Here is a 24,507-nt window from a genome sequence, read left to right as displayed (position 1 = left end):
GGTTTTGCGGTTTTACAGTAGCAACTAGCAAAAGCTGACATGTACCTATTCACTTTTACTAAGCCCGTAATGTCACGTACACGCAGAGTTTTAATTACTACAGCTTGTTAGGTTGCCTATTTAGTAATATTGACACTAAGTTAGTAATTATCACTAACTACGTACTTTAAAGCAACAAAACTCTACCTAAAACAATAAGTACTTTAACGCAGCAGCAAGAAGGTAGGGAAATTAAACATTTCATTCATGGAATTTTTTTTTTTTTACTAGGTTAAATATTGAGTTTAACAGGTTAAGAGTTACATATCATATTGCTAAGTATAGTTTATGCAGAGATTGCAGGGAGAGTGAAAGCACGTAATATAATAGGAGCTATCATAAATCGAGCATGCATTATGTAGATATAGCTACGTCGTGCATATATGGACGCACGCATGTCCCTCTTACACAATGGGATGACAAAAGTGCAATAAAATTAATTCAAAGGTGCACGTAATTCAGCAGGTATAGCTATCATGGATAGGTATACGAGTATAAAGATATCAAGATGTGGGTATATAATTTTTAAGAAAAAAAACCGACTTCAATGAGGGAGACCGGTGAAAGCACGATTATTATTGATTTTGGATTTCATACTATGAAATTAAAAAGACAGCATCCTACGCCTAATTATGTAGAAAAGGAGGTAACATGTTTTTTTTAATCACTGTACCCACTTTGGCACATTTCAGATTTGCCCTATGGTTGACTGGTAAGATACCCGCAATAGGGTATTCGACTGTATTTAAGATAAATTATTTCACACCATGCATGAAATAAAGCACCAGTTAATTATTTATTATAATATAAAAATGTACCTTGAAAACCTAACTGCTTGGCAAAGAGAACCAATTGCCAAACGTGAACGTCGTTGAAGAGTTCCGTTCTGTTCATCATCAGCAGTTCCACTTCTACAAATGTAAATACTTGATTTGTTAATGAAAATACTAAGATCACTATATATATGCCTTTAACATTTGAGGAGTTCCCTCGATTTAGGGATTGCAATCCGGTCCGGCGGATCCGGTAATCCGGCCGGATCCGGCACTTTTCAGGAGCTACCGGATCCGGTAAAAATCACCGGATCCGGACCGGATCCGGTATAATAAAAAAAACGCCTAAATACAGCACGCGCTGTGCGTTTCAGATGAAGAAAAGGCAACGGATACGAGTTATGAAGTTGAACAGAACAAAACGAATGAAAAAGTTTAAATTTAGTAAGATAAAAATATATTTATTATGACGATGACTGGGAACAGAAGAGGATTTCTTCTTCTTTCATGTTGGTGGCACGATATGACGATTACATAAATACTGTAATAGAAGGAAAAATGAAAGGATGGAGATGCCATGGAAGGCATTTGTAATTTATGCTAAAGAGAAGGTTAATGTCGTGTCATAATGTTGTGATAGGAGATTAACCGACTACAGTTGGGCTCATCAATATGTGTGAATGAAGAATATATGATAATATTGATAATCTTTAGTTTTCTCCGATATATGTATATATATGATAAAATATAGATTCTTTTCTATTCAAATTTAAGAGAGAATCTTTTGTCTTTACAATTTCATCCAATCTTATGCAATTTCCTTCATCTCCTGGTACATGCTACTCTACGTCCAGCCAATTCTTTATTTGATTTATGTAACTTTCCCTTTCCGCGATGGTTTTCAATCCTACATTCTATTATTTTTCGCATGAGATCGTCGTGTCGTGTATTGTTCCTTATAATTTGACCAATATACTTTTCCATAAATAAAAAAAAAGTACATTTTTTTAAGTCATACAGTCTACTACTTTTTCGGACAAATAAATTAGAGCAAGATAATACTAGAGCGCATTTAATATCATAATTGGTTAAAAGTAATAAATAATAGTAAGCGTAGGAGTTGAAAATAGAGTTCCGGTTACTCTGGTTATAATATTAGCGGAAAATCGTTGAGCATTAGACTTTTTGTTTGCCGCGATATCTATTGTCGTAGCAGTCCTGAGAGTTCCGCTACTCGATGCTAGATGTCGACTACGTAAATAATAAGCGTTTTGGTACCAAAACTGATGTATGGAGGGTACAATCTATGTAATTCTTATTTCTCTATGCTAGAATGGATGTCAACGTTAGAGTTTGTGAGGAAAGAGAAGAGTCGTGGAATGTATGGGGCCCAATACATTCCACGACTCTTCTCTTTCCGAACAGACTCTACAAAGAATTCAATCAAAGAACAGTTACGAAAACTTGTCCTTTCAAGGAGCTCCAATTCCCATCCCACATCCCATCATCAGGCTTTGGAAACTAAGCAAATTTATAATTGTTAACGAAAATTTGAGCACTTTTGAATGGATAATATAATAAATTACCGATTTAAAATTTTTGTTTTCTAAGTGATATTGACATTGTGACACTTTTTACTACCAAGTTCTATTTTATTGTTAAGAAGTTATTTATTAACCTCAAATTATAGATTTAGAAATACGTATTACGCAAAAAACTAGAAAAATATGTCATTTAATTAACTTTTATATCCCTATACCAAACCGGATCCGGTCCGGCCGGATCCGGCCGGACTACGGCCAAAATCCGGCCGGATCCGGCCGGATTGAAAACCAATCCGGTTTGCAATCCCTACCTCGATTCCTCAAAATACTATTACGATTTCGGCATTTTTGGTAAGAATATTTATAACAATTGACTCAGTCAATAAAAATAAAACTAAATGGAAATAAAAGTAAAACGAATACATTCTATATTGTAGCTCATAAAAAGTATTCGTTTCATTATATTTATTCTGCAATGCGGTAGATAATCTCAAAATATTCCACAACACGTGCAGAATATCCCGTTACTTACTCTTTCCAATTCAGAATATTTCATGTCACTATATGATGTTACTATAAATGTTGTATTGACTTGTAAAAGAGCCCTTGAGGCCTACTTGCAGAATAAATTTTTGTATTTTGAATTTTTGAAAGAATATGAGTGTATAATATCTTGCACAGATTATTGCTCTACACTACCTACAGTTAACTACTCTTTGATTTGAAAAAACTTTAGTGAATATTTCAAACATCCAAATATGGCATCAGACATAGACTGAAGATTAAGAGATATATTATTCATGTTACAGATGTGTACTGTAGGAGCTCATCAATTCAGCAAGACTACTTAAATTATTAGGAGATATTCAACTGAGCTTGCCGTTAAGCCAACATGAATTCACTATTTGCCGACTCAATACTACCTAGTAGCGAGTAAAGTGCATGTGTAGTGTGTGGCCACACGGAGCCCACGCACGGCTGTAATAACCATGAAACCAAGCGCTGCGCTGGCGAGCTGTCGCCTCAACCCATTGAAGTTAGGTTAGCCCTATGAACAGACCAGTAGTTGCCCGGAAGCCACACGGTGCAAAGTGTCTCCATTTCAGCTTGGGCAAATATGCTTTTGTATGTCCGGCTATTCTTCTCTAGATTCTCATTCTCTCAGCCGGTTCCATATTGATATGGATTTTAGAGCGACAGTTATTAGTATTTATCTATATGAGGTCGCGTAGAATCGCTGGCAGAATTACTTTAAGAGGGGTTTGCTTTTTGCCCCTGATGCACTACAAAACTATTTTAGGTGATTGTATGATAAAAGTAAGTAGTCTATTAGAAAATGGGTCATATATGTCACAGCAATTAGGTTAATGTCTCTCCCGTTGAGACACGTAGGTATAGTGAAAGTTAAGAGTTAAAACCTAATTTTCTTACACACAAGCTGATAACTCCATATAAGATTGTCCACAGGAGTGACCACTTTTGTTAGCGTTATTGCTTATGCAGAGATATGGGAATACTGGTTTGCTTGACGGTTTCTCGCGTTCGCTTGGTAATCTCGGTATACAGGGCCAAAGACTCGAGGCACATCGATGCATTTCCAGGGACGTGCCTTGACGCACAAAGCGCATTAGAAGATGGTGAAGCGTTGCAGGGACTATGGCTGCACTCTCCATTTACAGCTGACATAATAGAACTTCTCGTGATTTATGCTCGCACGTTCTCTTAATGGGCAGCTTTATGCAGTTAACTCTTTTGGCGTCAAAACTATTGCAAAATCGTCTTCAAAGACTAATAATTAAAGAATATTAATGGTTTCTTTTTACAACGATATTTAGGTTTGGTTGATATTACTTATTACGGTTCCTTATTTGGGTTACGTATCTTAACACTTGTCATTTCGTATAGGTATATGCCCGAATACCTTAAATACCCCAAAATTATCTGACATTATAACTGATAAGACTATTACTAACATAAGTTACATAAGTATGAATACTGTTTTTTTTTTATTTTTGAGTAATTATACAAAATTTGTTCACAGTGACGGGATTGAACACCTACCTTGCAGTTACTATAGTGTACGTCGTGTGCATATTTTATGCCTCACAAGTAAGACATTATTTCATATCCGAAAATCATTACCGTGAATATGAATTAAAATATAGAATAAGTAGGTAATTAAAGACAATTAGATAAATTAAACTTACCTAAATAGGTATTCCATACCCGAGGAAAGTGGAGCCACCCGTCATTGTCTGTCGTATTTAAACTATAGGTTTATATTGTTGAGGTAAGAACCCAAACAATGCATGAAGGTAAAACGTTAGTGACACTAGCGTGGGCGCAATTATTAAGTGTACCACTGTACCAAGGGAGCGCTATCTTATTTATATTTAACATGTAAATACGTATTTTTTGTGATTTGAAAATTGAAACGAAATGTCTCTTAATTTGTAGGGTGGCATGAAGGCAGTGATAATGACGGACACGTTCCAGTCAGCGGTGCTGATCGGCTCGCTGGCTGTGGTGCTGGGCATGGGCGCCGCTCGCGTCGGCGGTATGGACATCGTTTGGGCCCATGCAAGGGAGTCCAACAGACTGCATTTCTTCGAGTAAATATCCCGATTGTAAAAAATGTTGTACAATGATGGTGGTAAAAGGTTACGCCAGCCTGGTAAAGCTATCAACCTCAATTTGTGGATATTGCAATGTCACAAACGACCTGACGATGGAATAGATATAATTAAAGTTTTTTTGAGATGTTACTCAAGCCGTAAATGTAAGTCCCTCTTCGTCAAGTGACGTCATCCCTCACGCCTCTGGTCATCACATGAAAATATCTCGCATCACTTTCAACAGGTTATTTCTAAGGCGGATTTTTATATTAAGCTTAAGGAGAGTTTTTATCTAAAACCGTCAGATACCTATAAAATTAAAAAAAAACGCTTATAATAACTTTAGAAGCGAAAGAATTCAAACGGATGTAACACGATTGATACGGTACCTGTACAATACAATACAATACAATACAAATACTCTTTATTGCACACCTCAATACAGAAACAGTACAAATAATACAACACATAAAGAAGAGGTAAACAACAGGCGGTCTTATCGCTAAAAAGCGACCTCTTCCAGACAACCTTTAGGTAGCGGAATTAAAAAATATATATATATGTTATGTCAGTAGGTGTCCCAGATGCAATAAAAGAAATCTAGCACAGAATAAAAACAAAACAAAACAATATATCATATACAAATATAAATAAAAAAGATATATAAATACATAAACATATATGGGCAAAGCTTATCTTTTCGTAACTACTGACTATAAAAGAACTGTGACTAATCATTAGAAGACGTATCAAAAGATGTGCTTTAACGATTTTGATGAGTATTAACGGTGACTAACTAGTGATTTAATTGAACTCTATAATGGTCACCAATTATTTAAAAATTAGCTTTCTATAAAGTGAAAACTTTCGATGAATTTGGTGATGTAAGTAACCTGTTAATATGAGTGTAACGCGAATAATATTACGTATGTACTTGAAATTTACTTGTAAACACATTCTAACTGTCAACCTTAATTACGGTCAAGCGGAGGCAAAAATAACAGTCTCGAAAACTATTAAGCATACTAGATAAACACACGATGGATATTTCAAATAATACAACATTATATGTAAAGTATATGTATACGCAATGATAGAATACGAGTGATTAATAATTAAACTAGGTATATTTTTTTCTACTCCGCCTTCATTACCTAAGGAGTTGCAATTTAGTTTTTTCTTCTTCTTACTTTTTCTCTAATATGCGGTTTACATATCATAAAATCGTTTTCATGGAATAGTGTTAACAGAAGTTATATTACTTACATCAACATGTAGGTATCGACCGACAATTTACCACGTTTCTTCAATCGTGAACGTTACGTTTTACGGGTCGATTGTGTAAAAGAGTGAGTTTAGTAACGGAATGCATAGCAATTACCAGTGAGGGGTCATGGGTTGAACGGGTCGTCTGCAAGAGAAACCGCAAAAAAGCCGCTCTGTTCGCTTTAGATTGCACGCATATTGCTTGCGCTGCGTCAGGCGTAGGTACCTGTCTAGTACACTTCTAGTTAATCATAGGTCAGCAAAATGAATGAAGTTTCAGTTGTTCTAAAGACGCACTGACCTCAAGTTACCTTTCATATGTATGAATATTCATTGATTTTGCTAGACAACCAGTAGTACCAGTACGAAGTCCCCAATAGGCATGTAACTGACATGTGTGAGAAAATGCGTAGGATAGGTAGGCACTTTGTTAAGAAACGAGTTTGAGACACCCAAGCGGATACCTTATCAACTCAATTCCTAGGAGAGCGACTGTCCGCCTGAATAATACTACGAAAAGTATTACGAAAAATCTAAACCAGGTAGTTGACGTTGTATTTTTCCTGAATTTTATCCCTTAGGTATATATCCCCCTTCTAAAAAGTTCCACATTGAAACACTTCAGGTTTGAGAGTTAATTACTTTTATAATTAAAAAATCTCTGAGCGGCGTAATGCCACCAAGATCATGTGCCAATGCCAACCCAAAAATCTGACCGGGTTCTACATTGCAGCCCATCGCGTCTATATAGTTGTGCCGTTCTCGAGAATGTTCTCCACTTAATAAGGGGATTGTTCTAGCGCGAGAACATTCCCCATACAAAACGGAGAACATTCTCGAGATTCGAGAACGGCACAACTATAATCGCGGCTGAACTAAAGTAAAAATATTAATCCATTATTTTGTTTGTAGCATGAATCCAGACCCAACAGTACGGCACTCTTTCTGGTCAGTGGTCGTGGGAGGCACCATGTATTGGACGAGCATGTTCTGCGCAAACCAAGCCTCGGTGCAGAAATACCTGTCAGTAGAGCGCATCTCGCAGGCGCGAGTAGCTCTTTGGGTATCGGCCCTCGGCCTCTTCGCGGTCTACTCCATCAATTTCGTCACCGGCGCTGTTCTGGCAACACATTATGCTAACTGCGATCCAATTCAGGTAAACGCATCATGAATTAACAATTAGTTTAATACGTATAGGCAATTGAAACGATTAAACAGCACGTAATCTTCATTAGGTACTCGATATTGTCGATTGAGTCATTGGCTGATATCATCGGAATATTTGACAGTAAGAGCTAGTACTCGTACTGTACGGTAGAGACGTTTATTTTGTTTGTTTTCCTTTTTCTTTATTTTATTCTTAGATACCTATTACCATATCATTAGGTTGATCATATACGTCTCCTTTTGCCAATTCTGCTTGAAGTTTAGGTAATTTACAACATTAAGTATTTTGACTTCACTAGCTTATTAAGTCATTTCATTGTTAGTTTGTAAGTACATACCCTTACGTACTTACATGTTAGAGATCATTTAGACTTTAGATAATAAGCCTACGTAGCCTATTTAACTTCATAATAAAATTTCGTAACTGCGAGATCCCTTGCCTTGCCTACTAAGTGCTGTATTTAATAGGCTAGTTCTTCAATAAACACATCATGGGTACTTACAAATTTTATTATATGGAGCTCGTATCGTGACTTCGACGTATAAATTAAGCATGTTTTATTTATTGTCAAGTCATAATAAAACAGAGAACCTTAGTATCCTCTGTTATAACTATTTATGTATAAAAAGTTACCGGATAACAATGATACAGATAAAGAGGTATGTAATTTTTTTTTTTATTGTATGTTTGTATGTTGCCTATTTGTTCGGCCTTTCACTCTGCAAACGGACGGATTTAAACATATGAGGATTGTAAGGGGTTCTTGGATTCATATTTCGTATCAGGCGCTAGATTAAACTTACGAAGGTAATTAGTATATACGGGGACATATATACTAATTACCTTCTAGCGATTACATAATTAGTATTATGTAATCGCTAGAATATATTTTAACGTCCTATATCTTATAAGTTTTTACTCTCTACAGACTTTATTTCAACAGGCAACTTGTTAAAAACTTTTATTGCTGCAATGTAGGCACATTTATCCATAAGTTTATTATTATTTACCTTTGGGATACGATAGTTATATTTATATTGCATGCGCAAGTTATCATTAATTGTGGACAATTTTGTGAAATACTCTCCATTGCGCTTTACAAAGAGGCAAAGCTCGAATATGTAGATTCCAGTATTTCCAGTTAAAGTTAAAATCTGCTTTTCCTTGAAAACATTTCTGAGTGACGTTTGTGCAAGTGAAACATGTTTCGTAATCATCTTTTTTGTAACCTGAATGTAGATAGAACATCAACAGAATCACCCCAATAAATGATGCCATACGTGAGTTGTGAATATACATTTCCGTAGTATGCACTCTTAACGACATTCTCTGTGCAAGGTTTCAGAGAGTATAGATAAGGCATAGGCTGCTTTTGCAATTTTACAGTTTAAATCTGCAATATGAGACTTCCAATTGAGATGAGAATCTATTGTAATTCCTAGGAAGTTAGCACTGTCCACTTGTTCTATTGTCACTACTCCTAGTTTAACGGTGATAGACAAAGGTGAAGTTCTATAATTTCTAAATTGAACGAGTTTTGTTTTGTTTAAATTTACGTTCAAGTTTAATGTTTTCAGCCATTCAACTACAATTCCTAGTGTGTTATTTATACTGTGTTCAAGTTGTTCATCTGTTAATGATCCTGAAAATAAAAGCGTAGCGTCATCAGCAAATAGAACGCATAGTTCGTTGACAATTTTGGGTAATTCATTAATATAAATTAGAAAAATTAGTTGACAGTTTCAAAGTCGGATAGTTCCTGCTCTATAGATTTTGTTAAATTATTAAACGACTCTATAACTGTCGCCTGCTTCCTGTCACATAAGTAAGTTTTTAAAAGTTTCAGAGCATTTCCTCGTATTCCTAAATTTTCTAGCTGACTTAAAACAGTATTATGAACAACGCAATCAAAGGCTTGAGATGGGTCCAACAAAAGAGCAAAACATGGTCTCTTATTATTAATCTCATCCCATATGTGCATAAAGATCTTGAATATTGCCATTGATGTAGATTTTCCTCTCTGAAATCCCAACTGATTTGGATTAAGTATTTTGTTTGCTTGTATGAAGCTAAGTAACCTATTGTAAAAAATGTTGGAAGTAAGACAATCGGTCTATAATTACTAAATTGATCCTTCTCACCTTTTTATATAAAGGTTTAATTAAGGCTTTTTTTAAATCTTTGGGAAATATTCCAGTCTCAAGAGTTAGGATTAAAATATGTATCAAAGGATCAGATACATACCAAATTTCATGGCTGTTCTAGAGATTTCGAGGTTGGTCTTAATCCGATTGTGCTATATAGACAGAGACACGCTGCTGGAGAAGGCTCGATTACTTTTAACTATTTAATATGATTTATATGATCTTCATTTTGAAAAAAATCCTTACGTGCGCTGCATGGGGCTAGAATATTGGCTTTTTTCGCGATGATAAAAGTTGTTCAGTAATTTCAGTATTACCTATAAAGTCACTATAGGTACGCAGAGTAGGCTGGTGATTAAAATTTCACCTGTATAAAAGACTCAGTTACATCACACCTACATTTAGTTTATATTGGAGTTATTTATGTATATCATATGAAAGTCTTATTATATACCTTAGGCGCGGCAGATCAACGGCTCGGACCGGCTCCTGCCGCTGTACGTCGTCCAGCAGCTCAGCGATGCACGCGGCGTTCCCGGCTTTTTCGTGGCCGGCATCTTCGCCGCCAGCCTTGGGTGAGCTACCACCTCTCACTGAACCCCGCACTAACAAATCTAGGCAATGTCACAAAACTGGTAACTTGAATAAGTTGGTTCGTAATTCCACACTTCACAAAACAAGCAACCGAATCGGCTCGAGCAGGAAATATTCTTTAATAGTACTTTCGAGTGCGCATCTTGTTTTATTTTAGCATTGAGAACCTCAACGGTAGATAAAGTTTGGGTTTAAAGCCTAACGATATGAAAACCTTTTTTTAAAGATTTACATTCACAATTAGCATTGCCAAAACCAGAGCGAAACTCATGCAAGCTTCCCATTGACTGTAGTTCTTACGCAGTTCATTTCAGAAATAAGGACTAACCAGACAACTCCAGTTAGGATGCCGGTTTCAATATTATTCAGAATGAACTCGATTTAGGTAGGTATCAAGCTCGTTACACGGTCGCGCCTATTAGCTAAAGTACAATATATTGGATAAGTACTATAAAAAAAAACTGGAGCAGCGCTCGCCGTCAGGCTTTTTAAAGAAAATTAAAAACAATTAATATTGTTTGAAGATAAAATACATCTTGTCCGCACACCAACCTATATATAATGTTATACATTGAATTTCACACTTAGATTTTTCCTAAATTTTTATTATCTTTTCACAGGACCGTAGCCTCAACTTTAAATTCTTTAGCGGCTATTGCGTGCCAAGATCTAGCCACCGGACTTTTAGGCATACGTCTACCAGAAAACAAGGGAGCGGCAGTAAGTATTCTCATCGCGAGGATGCGTCAACGCGGAGATTGGGACATCTTTAAGAACATTAAATAATATAAATACGTCCAATACAATACGCTAATAAACAATAATTAGAATTTGTAACATCTTGCGTTCGCAGTCTGAAAATTACAGCGATATTATAATCTTGGTACTTGAATGTGCACTAGTTTCATATCGCAGGCAGATCAATATATAAAATTGGCTTCTTACAGTAGTTACGCAAAGTTGTTACAAATGTTAAAAACAATTTTAAATTTTTCCACCGTGCGACACATGGTCATCATCATCATTTAAGGAGGAAAAATATTGCTATGAAGAAAATTTCATTTTTTATTTTTAACCGACTTCAAGATTTCAAAAGAAGGAGGTTCTCAATTCGGTTGTGTTTTTTTTGTTTTTTGTTTAATGTTTGTTACTTCATAACTGCGTCATTTCTGAACCGATTTTGAAAATTATTTTATTGGTTCAATGTATATACATACAGATTGGTCCCGTTTTTGGCAAAATTCAGTTCTGATGATGGGACCCATGAGGAATTGAGGGAACTCTTCAAATGCGAAAGGCAACATGTCGTGATTTTTGTATTTTCATCAACAAGTCAAGCATTTATATTTAAAAAAGTGCCATTTGATGAAGTGGAACTGCTGATGCTGATCAAAATGTTACTCTTAAACGAAGCATAGTTCCCGCTTGGTGATTTGTCACCTTCGTTATGTTTTTTAGGCAAATTAGGTTTACAAGATACATTTTTGTCAAGCTTGAGATCTGATGGTAGAATCTATGAGGAATCGAGGGAACTCTTCAAATGTGAAAGGCATACATATAGTGATTTTTGTATTTTCATCAACAAATCAAGCATTTACATTTAAAATAGTGACATTTGATGAAGTGGAACTGCTGATGCTGATCTGAATGGAACTCTTCAACGACGCATAGTTAGTAGTTAAATACGCAAATAAATATAACAACCCACCACCAAAAGTACAAAACTCGACACCTGTGTCACCTCTCTACGAGGCATCCTCAGGAGATGCTGGAGATGTTGACGGTCCCGACAACTGAATGAGCTGTCTAGAATGGTCGGCCATATTTATACCTTGACCAGTCCCCCTACTGTGCAAGTGTGAGTGAGATGGAAAAATTCGTAATAACGGCGATGACGCAACATTTAACTGTTCGTTAAGAATCATCCCCCTATTGTTGTACCTAATTATTTCCAACTGTTCCAGAACACTCAAACGCAATCCTTTCTCGCAAACATGTAAAATATCAAAGGAATGATTCTCAGATAAAGCATGGCCACTGTCTATTAAGTGCTTCGCAAAATTAGACTTTTCTGGATGGTTGTGTCTGTATGAAGCAACATGCTCCTTATACCTGGTAGTGAAATTACGGTCTGTTTGCCCCACATACACTTTATTACAATTATCACAAGTAAGCTTATAAACTCCAGATTTTTTTCCCTTCTCGATCTTATCTTTCCCATTGCAAAGTTTAGAGTGCAAAGTGTTGTTTGTCCTAAAAGTCACAGGAATGTCGTTAGATTTTAAAATTTTGTAAATTGCATCTGACAATTTACCAACATAAGTCATGCTGGCTTTGTATTTCTTAATCGGCTCAAAAGATCGTGCAGCATACAACATATTGTTGACTATACTATTTTGCTTTTTTCTGATGATTCCATCCACAACAGACTTATCATAACCATTTGAAACTGCTAAATGATAAATATTATTTAGTTCAGCTCGATAGTGTTCATCAGAAAGAGGCACAGTCAACATTCGATGCACATAACAATGAAAAGCAGCCAACTTATGCTGCCATGGATGCGTCGAAGAAGCCGGGATAACCGAATCAGTATGTGTAGGCTTACGGTAAATTTGGAAACGATGCCTATTATTCACTATCGAAATTGTTAAATCCAGAAAATTCAATGACTTGGCTTGCTCCAGTTCCTTTTTAAACTTGATTTTCGGATACTTACTATTAAGTTCAGCAATAAAAGCATCCAGTTAGCCCCTGCTCCCAGTCCAACAAATAACAACATTAATTGCATGTAAAAATACGCAAGTAAGTATAACGGGTTAGCACTGATTGACTAACACGTTATTTTCTCGCGGATTAGCAAAGTGATATTTCTTGCTTTAATTAGCATGGATTTCCGCATAGTAACGCCTGATTCTATTCGTATTCGTATTCGTATTCGCGGGCTGGGTTTCCGCAACTCGACGTCGCAATTCGCGCCTATTTTGCGTGATGGTGGGTTGACGGCACTACTCCTGCCAACCCAACTCTACCAGGAAGCCTAGCAGACCCTTGATGTTGCCGACGACTTCTGGTAGAGACCCCGGGGAACCGAGGTATTGTGCCCGGTATTCTGCCACCCCTGGGCATTCGAGAATGACGTGGGCGGCTGTCTCCTCCTCCTCCATGCACGCTCTGCAGAGGGGGCTATCTGTAACACGTAGGGTTAATAGGTGTTTGTTTAGTGGGGCGCCTGATTCTATTAATTAATTTAAACATGGTGCAGTGAAACAAACACTTCCTGTAGAACACGTATAATTTGAACCATTTAAAAAAATAAAATATCACTAGTTTACATATGTATGTTTACACGGTGTATAAACTGAATTTTTATAAAAACACAATTTTAACGCTTCTTATTTTTAAGTGGCTATCTTAAACTCGATGGCGATGTGTATGTCTGTCTTCCGCATGAAGCAATAGGTACAAAAAAAAACTCGGCTGAAAATTTAGTTGTGAATAAGATGAATTGATGAGATGCGAGTGGAATGAACGATGATGGCTAATTCACTTGGAGGAAAAGATCTAAATTTAAAACTGAATATTTTTAAAACCCGACGGATGAGGCTGCTTGAATTTTGAGATTTAAAATGCGGATCACAGATATTTAACAAGGGATAAATGGCAAAAGTAAAAAAATATGGCACAAAACAAACAATAAATAATTAACTGGTTACAAAAGGGAATCGGAAGCTATCATTGAAAATTTAAATAAAATAAAATCTTGAAGTTCAGGAAACTGTGAAAAGGTACAGATGAATACACGCGTAAAGTTACTGGTCGCTGAACACTAGTTTACTTGCAGAGCCACGCGAAAATCGAGCTTGACTTCTCCAACCGACTATGGCTTGCCGATCGTCTCAATAAAAAAGGATCGGTATTCAGGAACACCTTCCGGAGTCCTCTCGACGGAAGGGTTCAAAAGCTTGTTTTTGCACTGGCGATCACGATCACCAATTCCACGGCCCGATCGGATCTGCCGCGCACTTCCAAGTTCGGTTAAATATAACGCACTGGTGTCAGAATATTGAAATAGGTTATAGGAAACTTAGTACTATAATTATATTTAAACAAGAAATAAAATCAATCCGGTCAAACACCCAGGGAACAAAATGGACTTCTCAATCTAAGAATCACAATCGATCTGCCTTTTCTTTCCAAAACAAAATTCTCCATCTTGGCAATCATTTTATTTAATTTAAATTTTCAATAATAGCTTCCAATTCCCTTTTTTTTACCAATTTGTAACCAGTTAATTATTTATTGTTTGTTTTGTGCCATATTTTTTTACTTTTGCCAATATCCCTTGTTAAATATATGTGATCCGCATTTTAAATTTCAAAATTCAAACAGCCTCATCCGTCGGGTTTTATAAATATTCGGTTTTAAATTTAGATCTCTTTCCTTCAAGTGAATTAGCCATCAACGTTCATTCCACTCGCATCTCATCAATTCATCTTATTCACAACTAAATTTTCAGCCGAGTTTTTTTTTGTACCTATTTCTTCATACGGAAGACAGACATACACATCTTCATCGAGTTTAAGAAAGCCACTTAAAAATACGAAGCGTTAAAATTGTTTTTATAAAAATTCAGCTTATACACCGTGTAAACATACATATGTAAACTAGTTATATTTTATTTTTTTAAATGGTTCAAATTATACGTGTTCTACAGAAAGTGTTTGTTTCAGTGCAATTTGGCGCCCGAACAGGGACTCGCGTGAATCAACAACAGCGAAAAACTACCAAACAACTAAGCGAACTGTTCAAGCACAAACTCGAACTGGCGATAGATGTAGCGACACGCTACAACCGCATTACGACACCATCCCGAAGAGCAAATGCAGTAAGGTTCGTGATAGGTTGAAGGAGGCTGGTCTTACGGTTAATTTGAAAAAGTGTGAGTTTTGTAAATCTGAATTGAAGTATCTCGGCTACATAGTCAACGAGGGAAAAGAAAGCTGTAGCGTGTCCCTACATCTATCGCCAGTTCGAGTTTGTGCTTGAAGAGTTCGCTTAGTTGTTTGGTAGTTCTTTGCTGTTGTTTGTTTCACTGCAATGGGTAATACTAATAAACAGGCTCCTTCAAGTCTCGTTTACAAAGGCCTACCTACTTTCTTACGAGTTCACTTTTACTTTGGATCACTACCTATTTGATGCTGAATGCTGATGAATGATACATACTCGTACATAAGTCATCTTTGCGTTGGCAGATTGCCCGATGGGTATGCCTCGGGTGCGGCGCGGTGTCGTTCGCGCTGACGTTCGCGGTGGAGCGGCTCGGGCCGGTGCTGCAGCTGGCGCTGTCCTTCAACGGTATGGCGGGCGGCGTGACGCTCGGGCTGTTTACGCTCGGCATGCTGTTCCCCTGGGCCAACGCTAAGGTAACGTGTCACGGTGGTGCTGGCGCTGCTTTAATAACTTGTCGGGCAGCGTTACACCCGGCATGCTGTTCCCCTGGGCCAACACTAAGATAAACACGACAGCAGTGGTTCTGGCGGTGCTGCTGGCGATGCTTCAACGTCGTGGTGGGTAGCGTTGCGCTCGGCATGCTGTTCCCTTGGGCCAACGCTAAGGTAACCGCGACAGAAATAGTGCTGACGCTGCTTCAATAACGTGGTGGACAGCATTAAGCTGGGCATGCTTATTCCCCTGGGTCAACGCGAAGGTAACCGCGACAGCAGTAGTGCTGGCGGTGCTGCTTCAACGGCATGGCAGGCGGCGTCACGCTTGGGCTGTTCACGTACGTAAATCTATATATATAAATGCACGTGTCCTGACTGACTCATCGACGCAGAGCCGAAACTACAAATGCTAGAAAGTTGAAATTTACACACTAGGTTGTATTTATAAAGTGTACAAAAGCTAAGAAGCGATTTTTAGAAATTCAACCCTTAAGGGGGTTAAAAAAGGGAAAAAAGTTTGTATGGGTTATAAGTTTTATTTTAACCTAGGAATTCGAAATTTGGAATTTCTTCGATTGCTCGCGTTCTAGTTTTATGTGTAGGTATCCAAAATTCTCATATTGCTACTGTTAATATTGATTTGTCTTTCACCTGTCAGTGTTTGATCCTTTCGCACTTTCTCAAAGGTTGGCTGGAAGAGATCCCTTTTAGGGATAAGGTCGCATTTGTACATAACATTTGTTTTTTATTTAGTTTTGTCTGTTTTATCTGTTGATGTGCAATAAAGTGACATACATACATATTAAAATATAAGAAAACTAATTTCATCGTTTTTAAAAATTCATCCCCTAAGGTGGTGAAAAGGGGTTGAAAGTTTGTATGGAGATCAAGTTTTATTTTAAGCTAGGAACATGATACTTTGTAAAAAGGTATTTTATTTAAATAGAAGAAAACTGATTTCAGCGTTTTTGAAAATTCATCCCCTAAGGTGGTGAAAAAGGGGTTGTAAAATTGTATGGAGATCAAATATTTTTCGAGTGCGGGATTTGAAACTTTGTATGTAGGCATATTATTAAAACACAAGAAAAATAATTTCAGCTTTTTTAAAAATTCAGTAAAGGGGTTAAAAGTTTGAATCCATTACCAATGCTTTGAAACATCTTATAAAGGTATAATAGCCGATTACAAATAAAAATTATTTCAACGTTTTTGAAAACAACACCTACGGGGCGTTAAAAGGGGATGAAGGTGTGTATGGGGTTCAAGTTTTATTATGAGCTAAGATTTTTAAACTTTCTAAAAAGGTATTTCATTAAAATAGAAGAAAACTACTTACAGCGTTTTTGAAAATTCATCCATCAAGCCGGTGAAAAAGGGGATGAAAGTTTGTATGGAGATCAAGTTTTATTTTAAGCTAGGAACTTGATACTTTGTAAAAACTTTTTACTAAAAAGGTATTTTATTTAAATAGAAGAAAACTAATTTCAGCGTTTTTGAAAATTCATCCCCTAAGGTGGTGAAAAAGGGGTTGAAAGATTTTATGGAGACCAAATATTTTATGAGTGTAGTATTTGAAACTTTGTATTCAGTAAAGGGGTTAAAAAGGGGTTAAAAGTTTGAATCCATCACCAATGCTTTGAAACATCTTATAAAGGTATAATAGCCGATTAAAAAATAAAATTAATTTCAACGTCTTTGAAAATTCAACCCCTAAGGGGGTTATAAAGGGGATAAAGGTGTGTATGGAGTTAAAGTTTTAGTTTGTGCTAGGAACTTTTAACTTTCTAAAAAGGTGTTTCATTAAAATAGAAGAAAACTAATTTCAGCGTTTTTGGATATTCATCCATCAAGGCGATGAAAAAGGGGTTGAACGTTTGTATGGAGATCATACATTTTTTTGAGTGCGGGACTTGAATTTTTGTATAAAGGCATATTGTTAGAATTCAAGAATAGTTTTTTCAGCGTTTTTAAAAATTCATCCCCTAAAATGGGTAAATAGAAGTTGACAGGTTGTATGGGGTTCAAAATTTAGTTTAACCTAGGGACTTGTAACTTCGTAAACACATATTTGATTAAAAAATAAGAAAACTCATTTCAGCGTTTTTGAAAATTCATCCTTTAAAGTGGTGAAAAAGGGGTTGAAAGTTTGTATTGAGATCAAACATTTTTGTGAGTGCGGGACTTGAATCGTTGTACCGCGGCATATTATTAGAATGCAATAAAAGTTATTTCAGCGTTTTTAAAAATTCATCCTCGAACTGGGTTAAAAAGGAATTGATAATTTGTATGAGGTTTAAAAATTAACTTAAACTACGAACTTGAAACTTCGTAAATTGGTACTTCATTAAAAGAAAAGAAATAATTTTAAGCGTATTTGAAAATTCATCACCCAAGGTAATGAAAAAGGGGTTGAAAGTTTGTATGGAGGTCAAACATTTTTTTGAGTGCGGGACTTGAAACTTTGTATATGGGCATATTATTAGAATAAAACAAAAATTATTTCAGTGTTTTTAAAAATCTCCTAAAAGGGTTAAATAGGGGTTGAGAGTTTGAATCCATTACAAATACTTTAAAACTTCATAGAAAAACATAATGTAAAGTTAAATAAAACCGGCCAAGAGCATGTCGGGCCACGGTCAGTGTAGGGTTCCGTAGTTACTCTTCCGTCACAATAAGCTAAACTGGAGCTTAAAGTATAGTAAATTGTTAACCAAGGGATGAAACGGTACCTTTCACCTGAGTTAAACAAATAGGCAAATTTGCATAATCAGTACCTAATTAAAATAAGTCTTTTTACTATGAAGGGAAAACTTTTTGCGATAACTCAAAAACAGCTAAACTGATCATGTCCGCTATAGTTTTCATTTAATGTCTTTCTTAAGCTCTACTTTCACGATTTTTTTCATATTTTTTGGACCTATGGTTCAAAAGTTAGAGGGGGGGGGACATATTTTATTTTTCTTTCGGAGTGATTATCTCCGAATATATTCACTTTATCAAAAAATGTTTCTTGAAAACCCCTATTAGTTTTGAAAGACCTTTCCAACGATACCCCACACTGTAGGGTTGAAGTGAAAAAAAAATTTCACCCCCACTTTACGTGTAGGGGAGGTACCCTAAAAAAAATTAAATTTTTAGATGTTATTGTACGACTTTGTCGGCTTTATTGATTTATATATCCATGCCCAATTTCAGCTTTCTAGCACTAACGACCACGGAGCAAAGCCTCGGACAGACAGACAGACATACAGACAGACAGACGGACATGGCGATACTATAAGGGTTCCGTTTTATGCCATTTGGCTACGGAACCCTAAAAAAGGTTATTTTACTCGTAACGTTCTTGATAATTCAACCCCTAAGGGAGTTAAAATGGCGTTAATTGAAAGTTTCTATTAATCCCCTAAATTTGTGAAAAAAGGGTTTAAAGTGTGCATTCGATTGGAATAGTGTACTTGAAAATCTTCTTATGAGATTGAGAGGGATTATATCGAGAACAATTTTTTTCACTTAGGGGCTGGAAACTTCGTAGGTTGTGTCAGACAAATCTCATGCGTTGTACGAGTATAATTATTAACAATTGATTAACAGTCCCTACCTTTTGCTGCATAATGTTCTATGCTCATGTATATAACCACCAACATACAAATCCACGCGTACGAAGTCGCGGGCAACAGCAGTATTTGTTTATACTTAAGTATATTTAATTCTTCAAATCAGTATTATAGGCACACATATAAGTAGTAATTTTATACTGTAACCCGTGCATTTCCTCTCGGAAGGCAACTTTGTAGACCATAAATTGATGGCATACAGTTTCATGATGTCGGTTCTTTTTTGTTGAATGTTATATGTTAAAAATAAAATTTAAATGTTGGTGTATAACTGATGAATGTGTCGGGTAGGGCGCCGTCGCCGGCGGGGTGTTCGGGCTGCTGGTCGTACTGGCGGCGTGCGGCGGCGCGCAGCTCTCGCAGGTGACTCCGCACCATCTGCAGACTTCCGTCGAAGGCTGCCCCGCTTCCTACAACCTCACCGAGACTGTCAATCCTGCGTAAGTATTGCCACCAGCACTTGCTATTGTTGCTGTATTTACACTCCCACGCACACACCTTGATATGTTTATGATTAATTACGTTTTCACTCCATTGCTGCTATAAAAAAGTGGCAAATAATAATTTCACTGCGTAAAGTGTGGAAAAGTTACTTTTTCTTACACTGCTTTTTTTAAACTTTTATGTAACTATTTTGTTTATTTTATGAAAAATTTCGTTGCGATTTTGTCTACCTAGAATGATGATGATTGATAAAAACAATCCTATGTCCTTTCCCGGGCCTCAAACTATATATCCATATCCAATTTCATCTAAACGAGTTTAGCGGTTCAGTTCAGTTCAGCATGAAGAGGTATCAGACGAACAGACAGAGTAACTTTCCCATTTTACTAAGTATTAGTAGGGATTGCACTTTGCGCCTATTGAGTCATTCGCTACGTTTATGGTTCTAAATTGAGATAAATTGCTCAAAATATTTCTATTGCTAGTAACTTAAAAGCAAGCTTTATAGCAAAAACCAAAGAGTAAAGTAAGTATGCAAAAACTAACTTGCGCTCTTGTTGTGCCCTAACATAAGTAGGTACTCTAAGATGGCGCTGCACTACGCCATATGTTTTGCGGCAAAATGTATATGGAGCTGTACAGCGCCATAATGTATGGAGCTGTACAGCGCCGTCTCGTTTTCATATCGAATTCGAAGCATGAAATTGTCTTAGTTTTTACACATCTTACTCAATCAATGTATCTTTGGTATGGTGACGTGGATACTTAGGCTGCCTTTCCACTGAGGCGGAGACAAAGCGTAGATGAGACGAATCAACCATCAGTAATATTGATTGTTGTAATTCACATCTTTTCTGCGCTCCGCTGAATTACAACCTATGCTATTGATTGATTCCCAAAGATTTCATGAGTAAAGGTAGGCCCGTTCATATAATTCCGACCGACCATTCTCGTTTGGTGTGTTCGGTGGAATGCAACAACGCGATTGGTTGTGCTAGTTGCGTTGACTGCACGCTTGACTCGCATACGTGCATAGTGGCACCATTATTGATTCCCCTCATCTCCGCCGCAGTAGTAACATAAGGGCCAACCTCCACATAGCCCGAGTAAGAGTATTTTTCCGTTTCATCAAATATCAGCACATCTTTTACAATATTTGACATGTAAAAATACGTTGTCCATTTTATTACATTTCAAATATTGTTAACTATGTGCTGATATTCCGTGAAATGATTATCAGGTTATCGGGACGATTATCAGGCCCGACATCGAGACTGACTGCGGGCCCAATATCGGGAAGTGTCGATGTAATTGGCCCTTTGGAAAGGCAGCCTTAAGCAGGGAGGCGACACTTAGAAATGTAGTTAACATTAGTAAAGATGACGACGGTTTCTATTAATGGGATCCGATAACCTACTTTTGCGTAAAGTTGACTACCGATTGTGCAAACTACATTACCAGATGTCACTATAAAATTAGTACAATTTAAAGGCATGAATACAGCATTAAGAAGGTTGCATATACCAAATGGCAAAAAACGGAACCCTTATAGATTCGTCATGTCCGTCTGTCTGTCCGATTATGTTTAATCATAGTGTTGTTACCGAGCAACTGTTGTTTACTGTCAAATAAATGTAAACAAAGATATTATTGATATGAATTTATTATTTCTCTATTAATTTTAAACTGCAGAGCAAAGCAGAGTAAAATCGGAGCAAGCATTAAACACGAGTCAAATTCAAATAGGTAAATTAGAATCCCAATATTTCCAATGTTACAAAACCGGGAGGCTAAAAAATTTAAACAGTGTTCAAGGCAATGCCGGAAGGTTCAGATATTTTCGAAGGTAAGAAGAAAATACTATCCTCCTTAGCACTCAAGCAGCGATGAAAACAACCGATGATTATTTTAATTTTGTTTACGACAAACATTTCCGCGGACACTCTGCCTAGATTTGTGCAATTTGATTCCGCTAAGTTAGACGAGATAGAGTGCATCTATGGAGGTACGTACGTAGACATTAGACAAGACATACGTCCTATGCCTGAAGTTCATTAGTACAAGAAGAACCCGAACCATGACATCATTACTCATGTGTTTATTTTAAAGAATATCTGGAGCCAATTGTTTACGGACCTAGAGAGCGAGACGAAATTACCAGGAATTCTCCTAATGTGCACTTTACCTCCGGAATATCTTGAATTCAAGCCCAGTTGGATGTAAAGGTCAAAGAAGAAACGCTCAGTTGAGAACTAGGCAAGTCAGTTATGCGCACATGAAAAGTTCTAAATCAGACTGAGAAAAAAGTCACAGAAGACGAAGCTAATGCAGCTTTGTACACTTCAATACTATCAATTACTTACAATACTATCTTGTATACCAAATTGAAAACAATAAACATATACTTGCTTTACTATAAAGTATGTCTTTATTTTGGTGTCTATTCTTTTGAAACTGTTCTACATAATATTAGATCTACTTGGGTGACTCACAAGTTAATATTTTGTTTAATATCTTGTAAACAAGAAATCAAACAAAAAATTAACTTGTAAACCGCCCAAGTAGATCTAATATTATGTAGTACGAAAGTACCCACACATACGGATGCATATGTAGATGTGCATGCACACATACATAACTAGTTTCGGATGCAAATTAGAGATAGCGCTTCGAAATTAGTTTCCTTAAAATGCTTCAAGAGGGCTCTCTTTTCCTATATACTTACTTTACTCTTTGGCCTTAAGTTGGCAAGGTTGGAAAACTATGTACTCGTAGCTTACAAATAACTAACGAAAATGAATAGGCATAATTGACGGATTCTCAGACTTTTAATATTTCAGTACGATTTAAATTTTTTGACCGACTCGGGTGGTCTACTTATTTAATGATCATCAGTGTAGGTAAATGCAAGCAATCTTCCTACCTACCTATTATTTCCTTACTTAGCCACAAAGTTGCTTTCGAAACTGTAGTAAGCGTCTAAAAAAACAACGAATCTGGGTTAAGATTTTCGTCGATGCAATGACGGTCGATTTTCTGAATTTACCTAACTATTAAATGCAATTGTTGCTGGAGATCTAGATTCTAGGCTATTGTTAATAATATTGTGATAACATCGAGATGCTAAGTGAAGATACATATATTTAAGCACTCAGCTTGAATTATTTGCACTTAGGTGGCAGTTAGTTAAAAGTAGATACCTATAAGCATTTAAGTCTTTACGCGTAAATAACCTGGTATCAAGTACTTGACATCCTCTCGAAGACGGAAATACTCTTAGATTGACGATACGAGTATACTATAATAAACGTTAATTGTTAAGGACAAACTATTTAATCTTTGAACAGTAATTGTGACTAAGAGTATTCGTTACTAATTCTTGTTGTAGTTAATTACATAAACTGAATCGATCCTAATCTCATGGGATCGAGGAAGCACACACGTTTACGAATGCTTCAATAAAATTCACATATATACTTATTGTAAGGGGGTGTAAGGGGGCCCAAACAACACCTTTCGGGCTTCAAGTCATCCTCACCTGCTTGCGGTGCACCCTGCTAAACAACGAACGAGGCTCTGACGACCCACCAACCCGCACTGGACCAGCGTGGTGGGCTTAAGGTCCAAAACCCCCTCATGAAAATTCACAACTCCCCGTTACGGCCCCGAGTGCCCGGCATTAGGGGTGCTAAGAATCCCCGGGCGGAGACGAACCCAAACTATCAAATGACCCCGGCGAACAAAATGGATTCCGATATACTAAACGTGTTAACTTACAATGTCCGAACTTTGCTGAGAGAAGAGAGGCTTTTAGAGCTGGAAAACGCTCTCACAGGAATTAGGTGGGACATTGTAGGCCTGTCTGAAGTGCGACGAGAAGGAGAGCAAACCATGGAAAGAGACTCTGATGTGTTCTATCACTTTGGAACTTCAGGGGGCCAATGTGGTGTTGGCTTTCTTGTTGCAAAGAGGTGGAAGGATAACATTATTGAGTTTGTGGGATACTCCGACAGAATAGCAGTACTGAGGTTCAGTATTACTAACAAACACACTTTGACCTTGGTTCAAACATATGCACCAACAACTGCGCACTGCGACGACGAGGTAGAGGACTATTACGATCTCCTTAACAAAGCTTGCGAAGAGAACCGAGGAACATGGAATGTGGTCCTCGGTGACTTCAACGCCAAAGTCGGAATAAGGAATGAGTTGGATAACCAACAAGTGCTAGGCCCACATGGCTCCGGTGTAAGGAATGAACGTGGCACCCGGCTTGTCCAATTCGCCTTTGGACAGAACCTGAGCATCAGTAACACCTTCTACCCAAAAAAACCGCAACGTCGCTGGACCTGGGTCTCACCAAACGGCAAGGTAAAAAACGAGATAGACTATGTACTCTCATCAGACTCTCAAATTATAAAAGATGTGGGAATAATCAATCAATTTAAATACAACTCCGATCACAGACCCGTTAGAGCTAAACTTAAATTTAATATCAGGATACACAGGCATAAAATTTTTGATAAACGCATCAAACGACTCGAAAGAGATACACTACTAGGAAATATGGATAAGTTTAACCTAGAGCTAAAAAATAGTTTCAGTGCTCTCTCTTCGGTTCCGGAAGTGAGTGCCGAATCTCAGTACAAAGTCATTCTTGAAAGCATAAAGAGAGCAAGTAGAAAAATTAAGCAGGAAAAAACAAAAACCAGAAAACTGTCACACGCAACATTACAATTAATAGAGAACAGACAAAACAACAAACACAATAGAGAACAACGTAACATTTTGGACAAAGCAGTTAAACGGAGCATTAGAAGGGACATGAGAGATGCCAATACAAAACTTGTAGAAGCAGC

At 37.0% G+C, this 24,507-nt stretch overlaps 1 protein-coding gene across 1 annotated transcript in view; it reads left to right on the top strand.

The window, feature by feature from the left end:
- LOC133521370 (sodium-coupled monocarboxylate transporter 1-like) overlaps window positions 1–24,507 on the top strand; it is a 53,273-nt gene that overhangs the window by 13,990 nt on the left and 14,776 nt on the right. Inside the window, exons 5-11 of the mRNA XM_061856306.1 lie at window positions 4,398–4,465; window positions 4,814–4,968; window positions 7,150–7,393; window positions 10,009–10,124; window positions 10,764–10,863; window positions 15,399–15,569; window positions 19,496–19,644. Coding sequence (XP_061712290.1) covers window positions 4,398–4,465; window positions 4,814–4,968; window positions 7,150–7,393; window positions 10,009–10,124; window positions 10,764–10,863; window positions 15,399–15,569; window positions 19,496–19,644 — 1,003 coding nt within the window. The remainder of the gene's footprint in view (window positions 1–4,397; window positions 4,466–4,813; window positions 4,969–7,149; window positions 7,394–10,008; window positions 10,125–10,763; window positions 10,864–15,398; window positions 15,570–19,495; window positions 19,645–24,507) is intronic.

Source organism: Cydia pomonella, chromosome 9 (genome assembly GCF_033807575.1).
Source record: "Cydia pomonella isolate Wapato2018A chromosome 9, ilCydPomo1, whole genome shotgun sequence".
Lineage (NCBI taxonomy): Eukaryota > Metazoa > Arthropoda > Insecta > Lepidoptera > Tortricidae > Cydia > Cydia pomonella.
The sequence above is the reverse complement of the archived record's forward strand: the minus strand, read 5'-3'. Positions and strand labels throughout refer to the sequence as shown.